Source organism: Plasmodium coatneyi, chromosome 11, assembly GCF_001680005.1.
Source record: "Plasmodium coatneyi strain Hackeri chromosome 11, complete sequence".
NCBI classification, from domain to species: domain Eukaryota; phylum Apicomplexa; class Aconoidasida; order Haemosporida; family Plasmodiidae; genus Plasmodium; species Plasmodium coatneyi.
The window spans coordinates 261,349-279,246 of NC_033566.1; the positions used below are offsets into that span (position 1 = coordinate 261,349).

A 17,898-nucleotide genomic window follows, 5' to 3' on the forward strand; every position below is an offset into this window, starting at 1 on the left:
AGGAAACACTTCCCCTCCTTTAATACGACTGCTAGTGATTGCTCCAAAAAATGTATCTGAGCAAGGAAAAGAAGGAGTACGGGGAGGAGGGGAATCGAGGCGTGGGCGGAAAAAACCCATCTACTCAAAGGAACAGAAAATATGGAAGAAATGCAAAACATCCCTCATCATTATATAACAACAGATATATTAACAAATTCCATAAAAGAAGCAATGACCTCCGGACAAAAAGAGGGAACCATGGGATGATGACCTTTGGAAATTTGTCCCTAAATAGTACCCACCAACATATGAAGGCAGAAAATATAAAAGCCAATCAAGTGTACTTTAACAAAACTACAATCAATAGAAGTACCAAGGAAAACACAAGAACAACAGTTTACAAAAAAAATTACTTCGCACAAGATAACATTAACTATAACACGTTCATAAATTCACAAACACCTGTCTGTTCATTTCATATAGAAAAAACAGATCAGGACATAAAAAATCAAAACAAATTTAACGAGACTGTTTACCGAAGTAACGACAAAAATGCCAACACCGAAGTGACAAACACTCTCTTCCCTTCCTTCGTTGAGGAGGTGAATTTTACAAACAATCTCGTTCAGTTATCTGCCATTCTTATCCTCTCCAGTAACGATAAAATTTTTAACAATTTAGAATTTGAGGGGAAGACTACCCCCTCTCCTAATGAATGCAATTTGTGCATCTACGTGAACGTAGTAAATAAGAACCAACCTCAATATTATAAGCAACTTTTTCCTGTTTCATATAATTTTAAAAATCGGCTTCTGTTCGCTACTCCAAGTAGCTCCTCTGTGGTCGATTCATCTCTCCTGGTGGACAAAATAATCATCAAAGGGAATTTCAAGACCCTCTCTCTCATCGTTTTGGGCCAACCGGAGGAGATAACCGACGCGTTAATGTAAGTGCAGCAGGGATGGGTCACCTCGATCGTGGCAACGTTGTTGCTCCTGCTTATTTTTAACGCGCCCACTTTACACACAACCTACTTCGCAGCAACAATTTTATGCCACACATATATGTATATATATCCCCATTTGCAGGTCCTACCGAGAAAACCTCCTCGACGGTAATCTAAGAAGCAAGATAAGCGAAGACACACTCGACGTTGAAAACATAGACCTGGAAAAGGACGACTTGTATGTCCCCAAAAGACCCGTCGATATCAGGACGTATAACATCAACACGCTCATCGATGAGAAGCTCATTTCGAAGCAACCCAGTGAGGGAAATTATTTCGACAAAATTGACTGGTCGTTAGGGGGTGCCCAGGATGAAGGGGGCGAATACAGCAAACTTGGCCCAATTGGTCAAATCGGCCCAACGGGAGAACCGCAGCAACTGCTCCAACTGAAGCAGCTGTGTGACCTCCTAGAGGAACAGTTCCTAAAAAATAATGCGGATCAGATTGCAAACTCAAATTACGAAAATGCCGCAAAAGGGGAAGAAAATGAAGCCGAGCATAATAGCCCCCACGAAGGAAAGCAAACAAATGAGGAAAACGTCGAAGAACCAGAAACAAAACAATCACACGAACACGAACACACCAGTGATGTTATTGACATGAGCGCAACAGAGAGTGAAACAACTCCCACCAAAAATGACTCCACCCCATGCTTCATCCCACCGGACAATGAACTCATAATAAAGATACTAAACGAGCTTACTGAAATGTATAAAATCAGAAAACACATTTCCAAGGAGAATTCCATAACCTATAGGAAAATTATTAAATACGGAATGATGTGGATTTTCTACATTTTCAATGAAATAAAAAAAGATCAAGAAAACTTTCTTTTTAACTATGCAAAGTACACAGAAATTAAGACGCACGATATATTAGGGTGTTTGTTATTACTTAGGAGATGTGCACTTTATTCTGAGCTAGCCAAGGATCTCATACATATGAATTTCAATTCCCACATGATTTATATGGACCCCCAACGTCCTCATGTGTTGATCAATTTAGTCGACATGCTCAGTGTTAATAACGTTTACTTCTTTTCGTCCTGGAAAATTAAAACCTCCATTTTGAAATCGCTCATCGCCCTCATATCGGATGCCTATGTGATGAATCACTTTTGCAGCTATGTAAGTTGAAAAAAAGAAAAAGAAAATAATGTAGAAAAAAAAGTAAAAAAAAAAATAGAAAAAAAATGAGAGAGGTGCACATGTACTTTGAGAGATACGTCCTGCTGAGCCCCAACCATTTTGCGCGTTCCCCCCCCCTGAGTGTACATTCGTATGTATATGCCATGTAGACAAACGCGCTTGTATGGTTATATTTGCATCTGATTGTGTTGTGCTTCACAGTTATTTCTATCTGGTGCAGCCACGTGGAAGATTGCCTTGCGCGTTGTTCCACCCTTCTTATATATTTTTTGTGAGCACAGAGGCAGTTTTTTTTTTCGTTTTTTTTTGTTTCATTTTTTGTGTTTTATTGTGATGCGAGCCCTCCCCCCCCATTTAGCTCCCATTACATAATATTCCTTCTCCTCCATATAACAACCAAATGATATACGTGTCGAGAGCATTTTAAATGCCTCGTTTGTTTTCCGTTTTGTCGTACTCATCCGCATTCGACACCTGCGTTTTTGCACCAGCGTTCTGCATACTCAGTTGTTTATCCACCACCACCACTAGCGCATATCGGCACGAATTCATTTGTTTGCTACGTAAAGCATGCTGTGCCATTTAGTGAATTTGCCTTTTTTCTTTTCCCCATCCGGGAACAACAGTCCGCGAAGGGGAGATGAAGCCCATTTGAAAACTTCCGCCCCAAATTGCACCTCCATGAGAGTGTGCATATTTATTAAGCTAGACAATGGGGGGGGTTGTGCGTGCTTAATGTGGCCAATCTGGCGGGTACCGCGATACTGCTTTGCAACTCTGCAATTTCGTTTTCTCTTTTTTTGGGGGGAACATCAGTGGGAGGAATTGCGACGTGGCCAAAATACACATTTGACATTGATGAGTGAACGTGTGCATGTGGTGTGTGAGACCGTGTCTGACCAGTCAGCAGCGCAGGGAAAGCGAACAGCAAATGATAGCGTTTATCATTTTGTTACTCATTTTTTTTTTTTTTTTTTTTTCTACCCCCATGCAGGTGGACGATGATGGAGAAACGCCCTACCAGAAACTGCTCAAGGTGTCCTCAAGCAACAAAATGAAGAGGTAAGCCAAGCCGTCCTGGTAGTCCCGCGGGTCTTTTTGTTTCGCCCAGCAGCAGCTACCCGGTGGCATGATTTTTTCTGCACGTCGTTGTGTTCCCCCATTTTTTGCACATCCCACTTAAGCAGAAAGTATTTCACATGTGTCCCCTCATTGCCACCCCTACCGCAGGTACAACGTGAAGAGGCTGCTCGGAATTATCCTCTGTAGAGTGAAGCTGTACCAGCACATCAGCAGCTTCGAAAGAGCCGTGATGCACATCGTCGTGCATAGGAGGAGCTACGAGAAGAAGCTGTTCAACCAAAACGTCACGTCCAAGCTCATGTGCGAGTTGAAGAATGTACACAAAGAATTATTTCAACACAGCTGCAGGCCAGAGAGTAAAAACAGTTGCTACGATGAACCATATGAGGAGGAAATTTTTATTTTAGATGAAAAAAAAAAAAAAAAAAAAAATTATTACCTCCACAAATTACATCATTATGTCATTTCGTACTTAAAACGAAATAAATTTTTCATTCTTTTTCTATACATTTTAAAAGAATTTGAAATATATTTAAAAAGCTCCCTATTTTTAAATTCGTATGACATTGCTTTTGTAACGGCTGTGAACGACTTTCTGTTTTATTTCCTGAACTGCTCAGGTGGAATTAATTTCTTACTAAATTACAATTTCCCGATTTTCGAGAAATTGTACAAAAGCATATGTCTACTTATAAATAAAAAAATGAAAGACCTCAATGGAAAGGTAAACCACTACATGACAGGCCAAGCGGATGGCCCAGGCAATGACCAAATGATCAATTCTAGCAGAAACAAAGGCACGGACATTAGTGAGCTTTCAACAAATGTGGGGGCCAAAATTCAACTCTTTAAAACAAAGTCCAATGAAGCTGCATCAAATTCGTATGACAGCGCGAGTGAAGCCAAGGATGGTAGGACGGAGAAGGCCACTGAAAATGACCCATCCGCCAACCAATTTGAGGACCCCTATGGCGAACGTGCTCAACTCAGTGGAATCAAGCCCCTGCCCGAAGGGGACGAAACAACGGACCAAGGGGGCGTAGTCTCTAGGGGCAATATTGACAACGCGTCCAACGCAACAGGGGGGAACCTTCCCCCAGGCAACTCCCCTTTCGAAAGGGATGACCCGAACGGAAACGCCCCAAATCTGAAGAACAATTTCATATTCAACGAGAAGAACTTCTTTTATGACAACTCCAAGTGCATGTACACCTACAACGACGTTCTAAGAAACAGGGACCTTTCAGATGATCAATACCTGGATGGGTTTAACTACAAAGACATGAAAAATGCCAGAAATTACTGCTCATATATATTGTGTGCCTTGAAGACTTTTTTCAAGACGAACCTCCTAATTGAACTCTTCTTCAATTCTGGGGGTAACATATCTTTGGAACATTTAAAATTCTTTAACGTGCTAAGTTCCTATCCTCTCCCAAAATTGGCCCTTTTCAACAACGACAATTTTTATTACTTCTTCCTGCATCTCATTCATTTGTTGTATTACTTTATCTACATGGAAAAGTTGTACGAAGAAGGACTTCCCAATGGGGAGTCCGCAACTGGCAAGTCCAATAGTACAAATCTGCACCAAGAAGACGAAAGAAGAGAAGGCCTAGAGAAGGACAGTGAGCGCAAAAGAAAGGGGGCACAATCATCCCCAATAGACACATTAACAGATATAGATAAATCACAAAAAATGAGTAACACCAATGAATGTATTTTAGTCACTATTAGATACATCGTCGGAATTATTTACAACCTAATTTTTTATGACGACTCTGGGCATTATGTGTACCACCTGGGTTATTCCATATATGTGTGCCTGGAAGAAATGAAAAACATCACAGGGGAAGTGAAAATGGAAAAAGACTACTCCTTCGGTAATCTGAATAATATTTTTCCAAACAGAATTTTACTGAAAAATTATTTAAGTAATGATAAGCTCTTTTATAATCACTACTTCTACCTGTATGACAACCTGAAGGGATTGTACTCCGAGCTCTACCGCTATGAGAAGAAAAAGTTCAACGAAATGTCCCCAGGGAGGAAGAAGGAGCTCTACGAAGGTAGCCTCCTCAACGTGCTCAGTAACGCTACTAGGGAGGTAGTAGCGAATGAGGCTGCCAACGTGGACGCGGCCGACCAAAACGCCCCTGTGGAAAGCCTGGTCGACCAAATCAAACAGCGCATAAAGAAGAAGGAAAAAATGTACCTGGACTTACCCCCCCTAAAGTCGACCTACACACCAAATGTCACAAGAATTATCGAAAACTGCAAAGTAGAAAAGGACAGCAAATACATACTGAAGAAATCAAAGGAGTTAAACAATTACAACTGCAAGTTGAACAACGACATTTATATAAACAACTCCTCGAAGAACTGCTCTCGCCTGGGTAGTGGCAGCAGTACAAATAACCAATTCGTAGAATTGTTAGAAGAACTGGATGATACCCCCACGGAGAGTTATCCCCCAAATAGGAAAATCGACTCCACCACGTATCCTTTTCTACAGCTGAACTTGCTCTACTACTACATGAATTTGTGCCCAAATGTGAACTTCTTTTCCAAGTTGTATGATGAAAATGGACCTACAGAGAAGGGGGCACTAGAAAGGGAAGAGGATGAGAAGTACATGCTGCAAGAAGAGGGCGACTTCTTCTACCTCAACAGACAAGGTGTTTTTCATAGCGACGAAGTGCACCACAGGAATTATATATTCGTGAAAAATGACAAAATTGATGAGACGAATAAGCCGATACGGGGGGAAAGCGCCAAGGAGAGGAAAAAACATAACCACAAAGGGGGCATTTACAGTGACGAAAATAACAGCAACATGCCCAATAGTAACGCCCAGCAGGAAGACGTAACCTTCCTGGCCAACGCCAATTACGTAAGCAAACTCGAACACGGCGATTTTAAAAACATAGGAACGATACTCTACCTGGAAAATAACCTCGAGTTTATAATAAAACTGATAGCCAAGTGTATTTTCTACCTAAATGGAAACACATTCAAATTAGCTCTCCTCAATTTTAACAAAATGAGCGGAAGAGTCCTCTACAAAATTTTAAAAAATCGACGAAAAACCCTCTTTCTAGTAAAGTCAATACTTAATATCCTTTTAAACTTTTTCTATAACTTAACAAGTAATGCTAATTCTATTTCGTTAAAGTCGTATAGAAATAGCGAATTGTTTTACTCTCTCCTTTTTCTGTTGAACAAATTGCTGAGCTTTACCGACTGGCTAGGATCCAACAACACATCGGAGTGCAATCATCATTCGTCTGTCTACCTCCTAAGATATAACGTCATTTATTTGCTTCGCATTTTTTACTTATGGTTTAATAAAACAAGTGATAACCAGTCTTTCCTCTTTCGCTGCGTTTTGAAGTATACAAGAATTCTCCCTTCCTTTAGTACATCTGGCATGCTCCTCATTCTGACCTTTTTCGATTTGAAAAATATTTTCCCAGATTACATTTACTCCTTCTTCCTTGCCAAGAATTTGAAGGGCATTTGCTACGAGTCAGAGGAGGCTAGTACCTCCTTGGAGGAGCAGAGTCAAATGCAACAGAGGGGCGATCCGCAGGAGGAGGACATACAGATGGAGGAGTCGGAGTGGGAGGAAGTGAATGAGGTGGGAGTGTCGGAGGAAGAGGAAGAAGATGACGTGGTGGGAAAAGCAAACACAGCAGAAGAAAAACCCACAAATAAGAGCAAACAAACCAAAACCAAACGAACTGCAAACAGGGCTACCGGCAGAAGGGGAAAGAAAAACAAAAATGACGAACATGGTACGGAGGTGGTTAGCCAACTTGATGTGGAAACGAACCCAGGAGAAAACGCACAAAATGGTGAAAATCCCAATGAAGAGGAAGCCCACTCGGAAGGTCTACAACCAAGCGGGTGCCCTAAAACGGGAGATAGAAACCAGGACGAATACCTGTACCCTGCAAAGGATTGCACCTCTCCGTATGACAAATGGGCGGTGTGCAGGAAAAACCGCAAAACGTTCGATCGTTACGCGCTTGAGCTGGATCGCCCCTGCGATACCTTTTTGAGCGACGTAGAGGAAGATAGTAAGAAGGAAGAACAGGATGGAGTGCCCAACCCGGACGGTGAATCGAATCACCACAATGCGGAACCACTCCTTGAGGACAGCCAGATGAAAGTTAAACCCACAGTTGACACAACCTATCCTGATAAATTCAACACGGAAGGAAATGAAAACCCACACACTAAATTAAGCGAAGAATTATACACTGAACAAATGGGTGATTCAAACGCCGAGGATAGCCAAAGCGGGACCCTAGAAAGGGTCGTTATGTACTGCAAACTGGATGACGCATTTCAAGAAAATGAAGATAAAACACTATACCTCTGTTGCGACATAAATGTGATGAAGCGCATTTTAAATGAACAGCTGTGCGAACAATTTCGGGTGTTCAATTTGGCTAACTCGACCGATGATTATGAAGGAGTAATACAGACCGATGGAAAAAACAACCTACAAATGTATGCTCGCCATAACAGGTCATTGATAGGTAACTTATCCCTCAACCTTAGCGACGCAGAAGATGAAACGAGTAAAGAAAATAAAAATGAGGGGGGCTCTAATAACCCCAACAATTTTAACACACTCAATGATGATAATTTGGCGAAGAATTACATTGGGAATAACACTAAGGGAATCTCCTTCCTATCGACACGAAAAGTCCTTTGTAGGAAGGGGAAGGGGCAGTCATTACGTCCGCACAGTGGGAAGGATGTAAAGGTTGGCGGAGGTGGGGGGAGCATCTCCTTTTTGTCCCAAGAATTTAAGGACCAATATATTGAGGAGGGACAAAATAGTGACAATCCTGGTGCTGACAACGATAACGACTTCCATCGACCAAGTTACGGCAGAACAGGTGAGAGGTCCAATAAGCAACCCTTGTGGGGAGAGGATTACTCCACAAAGGTGGGGTTAGAAACGACAGGGAAAAAAACCACCGCTTTATTATCGCCAAAAAGAACCGTCTCCATCCGCGTGACGTGCCCTTATGCAATTAAAAATTTCATAAACGATAGCGAGGAAAGTTGTGCGGAACACATCCTAAAAAAGATCAGGAGAAATGAGCACCTGGCGGAGCAGCACATCAACCTGAGCAGGTTAAGTCAAATAGAGAGGGAAAAAATATATATAATAAAAAGGGAATTGAAAATGAGGGAGTACACAAATTTGGAAGACCTGTGTGATTATATCAACTTCATTGTAAGGGTCAGCAAAACGAACAACGTAATTGGTCAAGCGTTAAGCACGTATTGTTGTGTTCTGCTTCTTAATCACAGAATCCCCATTTTTTCGATCCTTTTCAACCACATATATAGCATCATGAACCAGTTAAAAAAGATAAACATGTATAACACGAATAATAACGATGACGAGACGAGCATATGCATGAACAAAATAAACTTCTACTCCTTCTATTCCTACAACAGCACCCAACTGAGTAACATTTTTTACACCTACAATAAGGAGATCTACCTGTTGAAGGAGATATCCAACTTTTTTTCCTTCCTCTTGGATATTTTCCACATGTGCTTTTTTAACAGCTATAAAAATAATTACAATAGGTTAATAAGGTTGATTTACTTACCATCGAAGAAGTTGCTTGATATTTTATACGACTTGATCCGGAACTTGAATGACGTTTTTCCCCAGGAGCTCATTCGCTGTGTGGTCAAACTGTCCTCCACCATTTTCCGAGGGTATGCTTATGTGCTTTTCATCTTCTTCAACAAGCACGCCATTTTGCACAGTCAAAAGGACAACCCCCTCGTGGTAGCCTCTCCATGTGAAAGACCAAATGGGTGCCCACAATTTCAGCCACAGGAGTGCCTCTTCATACAAAAGAATCGCAACACAGCAGAGCAGATTACCTCATATTCAGACGAACAAAAGGAGAATACCACCAAAAGCACCAACGGCGATTCCCCCCCCAACCAGAGAGTATTCCTTTCCTGTCCCAACTACGTAAAGTATATCAAATTTTTTATGCAATACTATGCCGAATTAATAAACACGAAAAATGTGATCGACGATGAAAACAAAAAGAATGTGCTCTACAAATATGCTCATTACGTGGATCTCAAGACGGTACATCTGTGCCTGATAAATATGTATGAAATTGTGAAGAACCGGGTTTTCTTTTTTTTCTCCTTTTTCAAAGTTCAGAGGGGGCTGGCCAACTTATTCTTTAGGTACATACACAGGTGCAAAACTAACAAGGAAGGTCGCCCACTTCTCTTTAGTGCGGATTACGGGGGAACAAAAAAACCGGGTGACGAGCAAACAGATCAACTGCTAATACCGACGATACCTTCTGACGAAACAGAAATGGCGTTCATTCACCTGTTCGACTTCTACCTAAAGCCAAACAGGCATATGAACCTCTCCTACTTACTTGACTTCTTCTCCTGCTTATGCAACGCCATGCAAAACATGAATTACAAAATTATTGAGCTTTATCAATACATAAATGTGATAGATATAATGGTAAACATAATTTTCCGTATCGTTGAATACAACTTTAATTCTCTCTTCATTCTCCACCACATGGTTTCCCCCGATGCGTCAGAAGTCACTCGACACGTAAACAGGATGCTCCGCATGCACCGAACCGAGCGACTTCGCCAGACGGGAGAAGACTACCATTCAGAGCAGAACAATTCCACCGGTACTGAATTTAAGGATAAAAATGCAAACAAAGTAAACACGTTTGAGAAAAAGACAATGGTCCTACCCAATGTGGATAACTTCAAGAGGAACTTCCTATCCGGTCTGCTGAACAGTTTGGAAAACCTGCATAGCTGTATGAAAAGTAAACTGCATGACCAATCGGAGCGGGTAGACCCACTTAATGATCCAACTGGAGAGAACAATCAAAGAGGAAAGGGAGGAGACGACTGTGGTGATGAGCCCACAGGAGGCACAGACAAGAATGCAATGAAGCTGGATGACGAAGCAGCCACTCCATCCACGTCTATGAATAGAAACAAACCAAACGTTTCCGTCGGAACAGGCGATTCAGAGCCCCCCTTGCACCTTCTATCAGTTGCCGTTCTAAATCTTATCCAAAAGGTGAAGACGGTAAAAGAACGAGTACTCACTTTGAATGCATGTTTCGTACCCACAATAACGTTCAAGACCTTTCTCCTTTTCGTTTGCTACGAGATGAGTGAGTTGAAGAATATTTATCGATTCCAAACTGCGAAGAGAAACTTCTCATCGGTGCATATACCGGGGGCAGAAGATAACAACAAGAGGAGACGACGCACTGGGGAAGACGATGGGGTAGATGCTGAAGTGGATAACTATGCTGAACCCGAGGAGGATGAACAATTGGGTACCACCAATAATGACCCTGTGACGAATAATGACCATGCAACGAATAATGATGTTGCCGCCACACATATGAAGGATTGCGGCGCCCTGTGCTCCTCCCTCTTCAACGACGCCAACGTGACGATAAACACCCAATTCCTGTTTAAAAAACTGAGCGACGTTTTTTACGCCCCAAATGTTATGAACAAAGTTACCAAGTCGTTTGAGCCCCACCAACACGTAGACGACAACTACCTCATCACGGTGAAGAACATGAATGCGAGCATCTCCATCCCTTCTGTGAACAAAAAGTTGTACGACCACTGCTCACACCTCTTTGCTGACATCCAGTCGAAAATATATCTAAATGAAAACGACCAGGACAGAAACAGCTTCACCCTCTTTAACGTATCACAGGAAAGTAAGTCCAAAGAAATCGACGAACAGCATGCACTATACAATTACATAACCCTACTGAAAGAGGAAAAGAACAAATTGCAAAAGAAAAAAATGGATGCCAAAAATGCACAGGTTGCTCAGACCAAAGGGGGTAAACAATATAAGAGGGGTGACAAAAACACCTTTGAAGACCACTTTAGGAACAGAAAAACTGTGTCCTCTCGGGCCCCCTCCAAGCACGTGGATGATTACGAAGCTACCAATGCAGCCACTAATGCAACCCCAAATGCAACCCCAAATGCAACCCCAAATGCAACCCCAAATGACGCCAACAGTAACCTAAACGGAAAGGAAAACGAAAACGAAAAAGAGAATGAAAAAGAAAATGACCAAACCGTTAGAGAAAATAACGAGATGCCTGCTGAAAGCACCATCAAAGGGGATATCATAGGTGGGCAAAAAGGAGCATCCAAAAATGCACCCACAAAACATATGAACAGAACTGCCAATCGGGTCTACAAAACGAACAACACCACCAACAACGGGGTTGACGCCATTGCTAATGACATCAACGGGAATGACATTACGGGGGTGACCAGCAGCATGAACATGGGGAAGAATAATATTTACGCTTCTAAACCTGGGGAGAGAACCAACAGAAGGAACAATCAGAAGGCCCCCGGCAGAAGACGCGCAGATGGTTACGCATCGGGTGGTGCTAGGGGCGAGTATCAACAAGAGGCCAACTATGACTCCAACTATGATGCGAACCACGACCCCCAATACGACCCCAATTTTGACGCGAGTTACGACCCCAACTTGGACCACCATAATGACTACGACCAGTACGACCCACGGGATCATCTGAACAGCCACGGATACGACATGGACGGAGAAGAACAAAACCCATACGATCCACTGAACAATTATTCCAATGAAGATAATTTGGCAAGAAATGCGTCTAACCGAGCAAGTCACCATCCCAACAACCTCTACGACGATAATCACGCCCTCCACCGTTATAACAATAAAAATGATCTAAACAGAGACGGCATGGAGAACAACATGAACGAGAATGACTACCACATAAATTTGCAACAGGATGAAAATTTTGACGTAGCGTATGGAGGACAATTTTCCAACCATATAGAAAGTAAGACCAGTGGTAATGCCAACGTGAGTAACGACATGACTAGTAACATGAACCTCCAGCAGGATAACGAAAACGGGGAAGCCAATCAAGTGGCCAATAAAAACTCCAACTTTGAAGACTGCACGTGCTACAAATTCAATTTAGTTGGATGGAAAGAATTCTCAGAGGATGGTCATAAAAACGATTTAGACGTTTGCAAAATTGTCAATAAGCCCGTTCTGCTTAGAGACCCAAGAATTAAAATGAAATTTCTTAAAATTCTGGACAGACATAAAAATATAAAAGATATATTTAAGAAGCTCGGCGTTGACATAAAGTGAATTCATCATGGAAGGATGCGTCTCAGGGGAAGCACCCCCTTTATTGCACCCTCCACTTGGCGAACCCACATCCCTACCAACATGCAGCGCTCCGTTACTTGGCCAGGGAAAAAAGGAAAGCTGCCAATATATCATGAGCCCTTTCTCATCTCGTCGCTCAGCCAGACCTTCCCATTGTTAAGGCACAATTTGGTCATTCACCCAATGAGGGGGTCTTCTTCCAATTTGATCACCCTCCGGAAAATTGCATGCCATATCGAAGCGCTAATTAATTTACGTCACACTTCACTTCAGCAATGGGGGGTAGAAGAACCTTCCACATGCTGTTAAACCTTTCACTTCGCATAACAGTTTGCACATCATGTCGTTTTATTCCATTTTTTTTCACCTTAATAAATTTCCTTTTATCCCATTTCGTTTTACCAAATTTTCCTCCCAGTAGGGGACCCGCCAAAGAACTTCGTGCAAACTTTGATCCCGATTCCTTTTGTGTGATCACTTCCTCCACCTCAAATGTTTCGTGTTCATTTCATCATTAGGTTTTAACAATCTCCACACCTGTGGTTTCAATAAATGCAATTTCGTCTCATGTTGCCTTAACACACTAGCACTTCGCTTTCGGTCCGTATATGTTAACTTGGTCGACATTCCAGAGTAGTTACATAAAGAATGGCCTGCCTTCAAAACATGGACTAACTTCGTCAGCGTTATGATAGATGGTGTTATAAACGCCAAGGTTTTCATAAAAGCTTCTTCGTTAAAGTTTCCATCCTTCCTTAATTTCTTTAAGTATAAGTCTAGCGACTTTTCATTGTTCAGTGCGGTGGTGTTGAATGGGTATATCAGTGGGAACGCCAGTCTACTTTGTAGCAGATTTATCAGCATGTTGACACGACATATGAGGAGCGATAGTCGCTTTTCCTTCCCCGGGGCGTTCATCTTGATTTACCCGTCGATGGCAGCTGGTCGGATGGGCATCGTAAAGAAATATTATGGCCGTTCCAAATGCCAATGTTAAAATAGCGTCCAGCTCACCTCCTACCTGTGTGCTGCGCGCATTTTCGAAAAAGGAAAAAATGTTTCAATGGGAAAATGACTCAACAAAACCGAAGGACGCAACATAAAACATACCACATGCGTTCAAGGAGGTGGGAAAATCAAACAATTTGCTTCTTCCCTCCGCTTATGTAAAAAAAAAAAAAAGCAAATCGACGACGCAATTTTTATAATAACCGTTCCGCCAACCTTACAGGTGTAGGAAATGTAATAAGCGCTAAACAGCTGTGCTATCTGTTTATAGCAAAAGTGGAAGCCTCTTTTTTTTTTTTTTTTTGCACACATTCGTTTCGCACCCATTTTGGCAAGTGCTTATTGAGAGTTCCCCTTCCGCTATGGAAGAACTTCCTATTGGGGAAGTGGTTTAACTGCCTAAGACGCACCACTCGTGCTGCATCACGACATTTCTTCGACATGCAACTCTACACATCTCTCAAACAAGGAACCCATTTTACCTTGCGTTCCTCTCATGTTAACAAATGGAAGATAATCCAGTAATTCATGCGCGATACGTAACCGCTACTTGAACGTCGTTTAAATGCTACTCAAGCAGTTCACACCCTGTTGACAAAGTTACACAAGCCATAATTATCTAAATGGGTGTAAGCAACAAGCCAAATGGTGAGTTACTAAAATATAAATCCGTGCAAATACATACAACGATGCAATCGTCTTGCGCAAAAAATGTACACTTTAAAAATTGCACGTAAATATTGGGAGGATACCCCAAATGGAATAAAAAAGCTTTTAAATTGTGACACGTCCCCTGCCTTCCTTGATGTATTACGCCATTGTGTGTGTAAGAAAGATACTTGCACTTGGTCCGTTTAGAAATTGTTAAAAAGGAGGAAACCATTCTTCTACGATAGAGTGATCCATAACTGATCGGCTTCCTAAATTTACAAAACATTTTCTTCAAGCTCAGACATTATTTGGACAAAGTATCACTCAAATTTTAGCTACATAGACAAAGGGGTTATATACCTTTGGGGTGGGTTCTCCAAATACACTTGTAAAGATATCAATATAGCTACGCTGCTTCTTCCCTCCGAGTTATTACTCTCCCAGGTGTTACATGCTAAATCCGTCCTCTTAGAGGAAGTGCCCTCCGTACCATACTGTTATAACTTGCTAGCAGTACCAGTTTATCCTTTCTTCCTAATTTTCCTCAACAGAATTACTGTGCAGTGGGGAACAAAATTCATTTAAACTGTCTCCACACATATGCGCGGATTGAGGTGCCCATCCTTTTCTTGCTTCCATATCGAGGTAGGCATTTTTCTTTTTCTCAAATTGATAGTACTGTTCTACCAAAAAGAACCAACTTTGAAAAATCCCCTCTTAATGGTGGTGAATATTCCTCAATTCCCTGAGTGACTTAAAATCGTCCTCCGATGCCCCACTGTATAGTTTACTCCCCAGATGATTCTCTTCCCTTTTTAAAATGTGCAATAGAGACTTTGCAGACTCTCTTATTTTTGTGTACGCTGCAGATGTTTCTTTAATGGTTCGGTCATATTCTAAGCGTGTTTGTAGCTTCTTGGTTATACTATGACACACTTCTTGTAACTTTTCGTTCAGCATGGCGATCTCCTTCTGCATTCTTTCTTTGTCCTCTTCCTCATGTTGGAGGTAAGCGGGAAGAAGGGGGTGAGGGAAAAAGGTTGAGATGAAATTTGGCAGAAACAGGCAACTAATGAGCTTCACAAAAATCAGCTCGTGTGTCGCTCCGAAGCACCCTCAAACACATGTACCCGTGGGCCTAAATGCGTTCACCAAAACTTTTCCATTTTTGTACCTTTAAAATTTGCTCGTGAATTTCTTGTCTTTTTACTCGTAGTATTTCGATGCACTTGGACAGCTCGTCCTCGTTTTTGATAAGCGGCATCGCCTTCTTCCGGTCCATTTTTTGGCCAAAATTGTTACGCACAGTTGTAAACGAATTTATAGTAAGAAGGGTTAAGTTAAGCCGTCTTGTACTTTTTTTTTTTTTTTTCAAAGAAACTTGTGAATAAAAATAGCATTGCGTGAAAGTTGTCATACTATGTAACACAAAAAAAAAAAAAAAATGTAGCAAGTATGAAGGATGGCACGTAGTTATTTAAGCTGAATGAGCATTTTGCCACGCACGACGTTGTCTATTTTTTCGGCGAGGCACATTAACATAGAGTAAAAAAAGGTAAGGGGGATCGGACAGATGGAATAAAGAACGGAATTTACAAATATGAACAATGAAATGAAAAGCGTAAAGGGGGGCAAGGCAGCAATTTTCCCTGCGCAACGTAATTGTCACCCAACTTGATATTTTCGCCCCCCTCTACAATTTGTGTAACTGTTCCTTTTTGTTACACATTTTTGCTATGCGTTGTGCCACAGTTTTCGTTTCCTCGAAATTTTGTCTAAATGCAAAAGTTTAACTATCGCCGGAGGGGAAGAGCGCAGCGATTTCGTACACAAATGCGACATAACTGTGAACAGAAACACGACGCGACTTTGTACACATCATTGCGATGTAAATGCTACGGGGGGCCCTACGCACACATATTCGCAATGTCCAGAATTTCTACTTTTTTTCTTTTTTTTATAAACAGTTTATATGTTTTTATTCTCATTTGTTAATGGGAAAATGTGCAGGAACAAATTCGCATAGCATTTTGCAAACAGGTAAATTGTGTCCACATTTTGATCACATTTTTAGCTATTTTTTTTTTTTTTTTTTTTTTTTTGGTAACCTTCGCACAGCTGGACAATTTTAAAAAACATCCTTCAACCATCCATTTCGCGCATAACCAACAACTTGGGAAAAACGAAAGCAAATTCCAGGGCCCAATTTAGCGAACAAAAGGAAGCATTTCAACGTCTTTACAAAAAATTACGAATTTTTTGATAGCTTGGCCAATTTTAAGCATGGCACAGCAAAAGTTAAAACAATTCCTTTTCCATTAATAACACACATGGTAAAAATATTTTTAAAAAATGCAACTCGTGTGTTGTAAAATGGGGCAAAAAAAAAAAAAAAAAAAAAACAGCGTCCTGTCGTCGTGGTGGACGACTACTAGCAATGTCAGTGTTACTGATTTGGACGCGGGGAGACAGAAAAGGGGGGAAAAAACGCCATAAAAGGCGATTAAAAGAGAAACTAAAAAATAAGCATAAACATGAACAGAAAAAATAAGATAAGCGTAAACGAAAAAATACACTTAAACATGGGCCAAAAAATTACTCATAAATGTTTACACAAACACAAAGGCGGGACAGCCTTCATTTGGACTTTTCCTCCTTTATCTTTTTGGTGAAGTAATCATTCACGTGACCCATAATACTTTTGACATGGCCTGACAATTTGTTATGGCTCAGGAATATTTCAACGCCATCGCTGCTGCTTTGAATGGCATCGACTGTCGCGATCGCGGAGGAGCACTCAAAGGTCTTTGCGCCATTGATGAATGTGGTTGATTTGATTAGCTTTTCGCATTCTTCCTTACTTGGGTCACCGCTGCCACCATTTTCGGCGTCACCAGAATTGTTCATTTTGTTATTTCTGTTTCAGGTGCAGACTTATATAGCGGCGTGGCTGCATAGGCATATGTATACACATATACATATATGTGTTTCCGGCCTATGTCCTTCTGCATCACCCCCTGCGCAGCCTCAGCGCAGAATTATGTGCCTCCTTCCGCTGACCAGAAATGTGACTCGGTGGCTAAAAAGGCAGGCAGGAAAAGCCTTTTTCTCTTACAATGATAGCTATGTTAAAATGAATGCCAAAACCTGCTGCATCATTTGTCTACTGCTCAATTACGTTCTCTTCCCTCCGTGCGAGCGTTCGTGATTATAAATATATGTACATCCGCATAAGCAGAAATGTGCGTTATGGTTAGGCAGGCTACGCAAGGTGCTCTTTAAGTGGCATTTCACCTACGTTCGCAATGGTGCCATCGGCTTGGAAAAAAAAAAGGCTCATCGAAATTGCTCACTAAACAGAAATAAAATGTCCTACACGGAGCATTAATAATATTGGGACAACAATCAATGGTAGCATATGTACGGAATAACATGTGGACAAATTCGCATGCTTTATTTAGCCCTGTCTGTTGCTTTTACTACGTTTTTTTTCTTTTTTCAACTATGGTTGCCCCACCAAATGGTTGATCTCACAAGGGGACTTTTTCTAAATGCCCGTTTAGCCTTCAGAGGTCCTTCTCTCACACGGACTTTAGGCCAATTATTTATAAATAATGCCTTATGGAGCAAAGTCGAGCCTTACAATGTGTAAAAATTGCTCGGTCGAATCGACACTACGAGAGAATTCCCATTCGCCAGTAAATATTTAAAAATATGGGGAGGAGAGTCACAAAGAAGCAACTACATGATCAATA

General features: G+C 41.4%; 4 protein-coding genes across 4 annotated transcripts; 1 reads left to right on the forward strand and 3 right to left on the reverse strand.

Moving 5' to 3' along the window:
* Positions 1-50: 50 nt before the first annotated feature.
* On the forward strand, positions 51-12,463 carry PCOAH_00032310 (Uncharacterized protein; the record flags this gene model as incomplete). The annotated part of the gene is made up of 4 exons (XM_020060026.1): positions 51-928; positions 1,071-2,118; positions 3,134-3,201; positions 3,370-12,463. 4 exons carry the CDS (start codon positions 51-53, stop codon positions 12,461-12,463), a joined length of 11,088 nt encoding a protein of 3,695 aa, XP_019915638.1.
* A 495-nt stretch (positions 12,464-12,958) lies between these two features.
* Positions 12,959-13,402, reverse strand: PCOAH_00032320 (Uncharacterized protein; the record flags this gene model as incomplete). Its single annotated transcript, XM_020060027.1, has 1 exon — positions 12,959-13,402. One exon carries the CDS (start codon positions 13,400-13,402, stop codon positions 12,959-12,961), a length of 444 nt encoding a protein of 147 aa, XP_019915723.1.
* A 1,458-nt stretch (positions 13,403-14,860) lies between these two features.
* PCOAH_00032330 (Uncharacterized protein) lies at positions 14,861-15,425 on the reverse strand (the record flags this gene model as incomplete). The annotated part of the gene is made up of 2 exons (XM_020060028.1): positions 14,861-15,139; positions 15,318-15,425. 2 exons carry the CDS (start codon positions 15,423-15,425, stop codon positions 14,861-14,863), a joined length of 387 nt encoding a protein of 128 aa, XP_019915873.1.
* Positions 15,426-16,780: 1,355 nt separating this feature from the next.
* On the reverse strand, positions 16,781-17,050 carry PCOAH_00032340 (Uncharacterized protein; the record flags this gene model as incomplete). The annotated part of the gene is made up of 1 exon (XM_020060029.1): positions 16,781-17,050. The coding sequence occupies one exon, from the start codon at positions 17,048-17,050 to the stop codon at positions 16,781-16,783; it is 270 nt and encodes an 89-aa protein (XP_019915555.1).
* Positions 17,051-17,898: the final 848 nt, after the last annotated feature.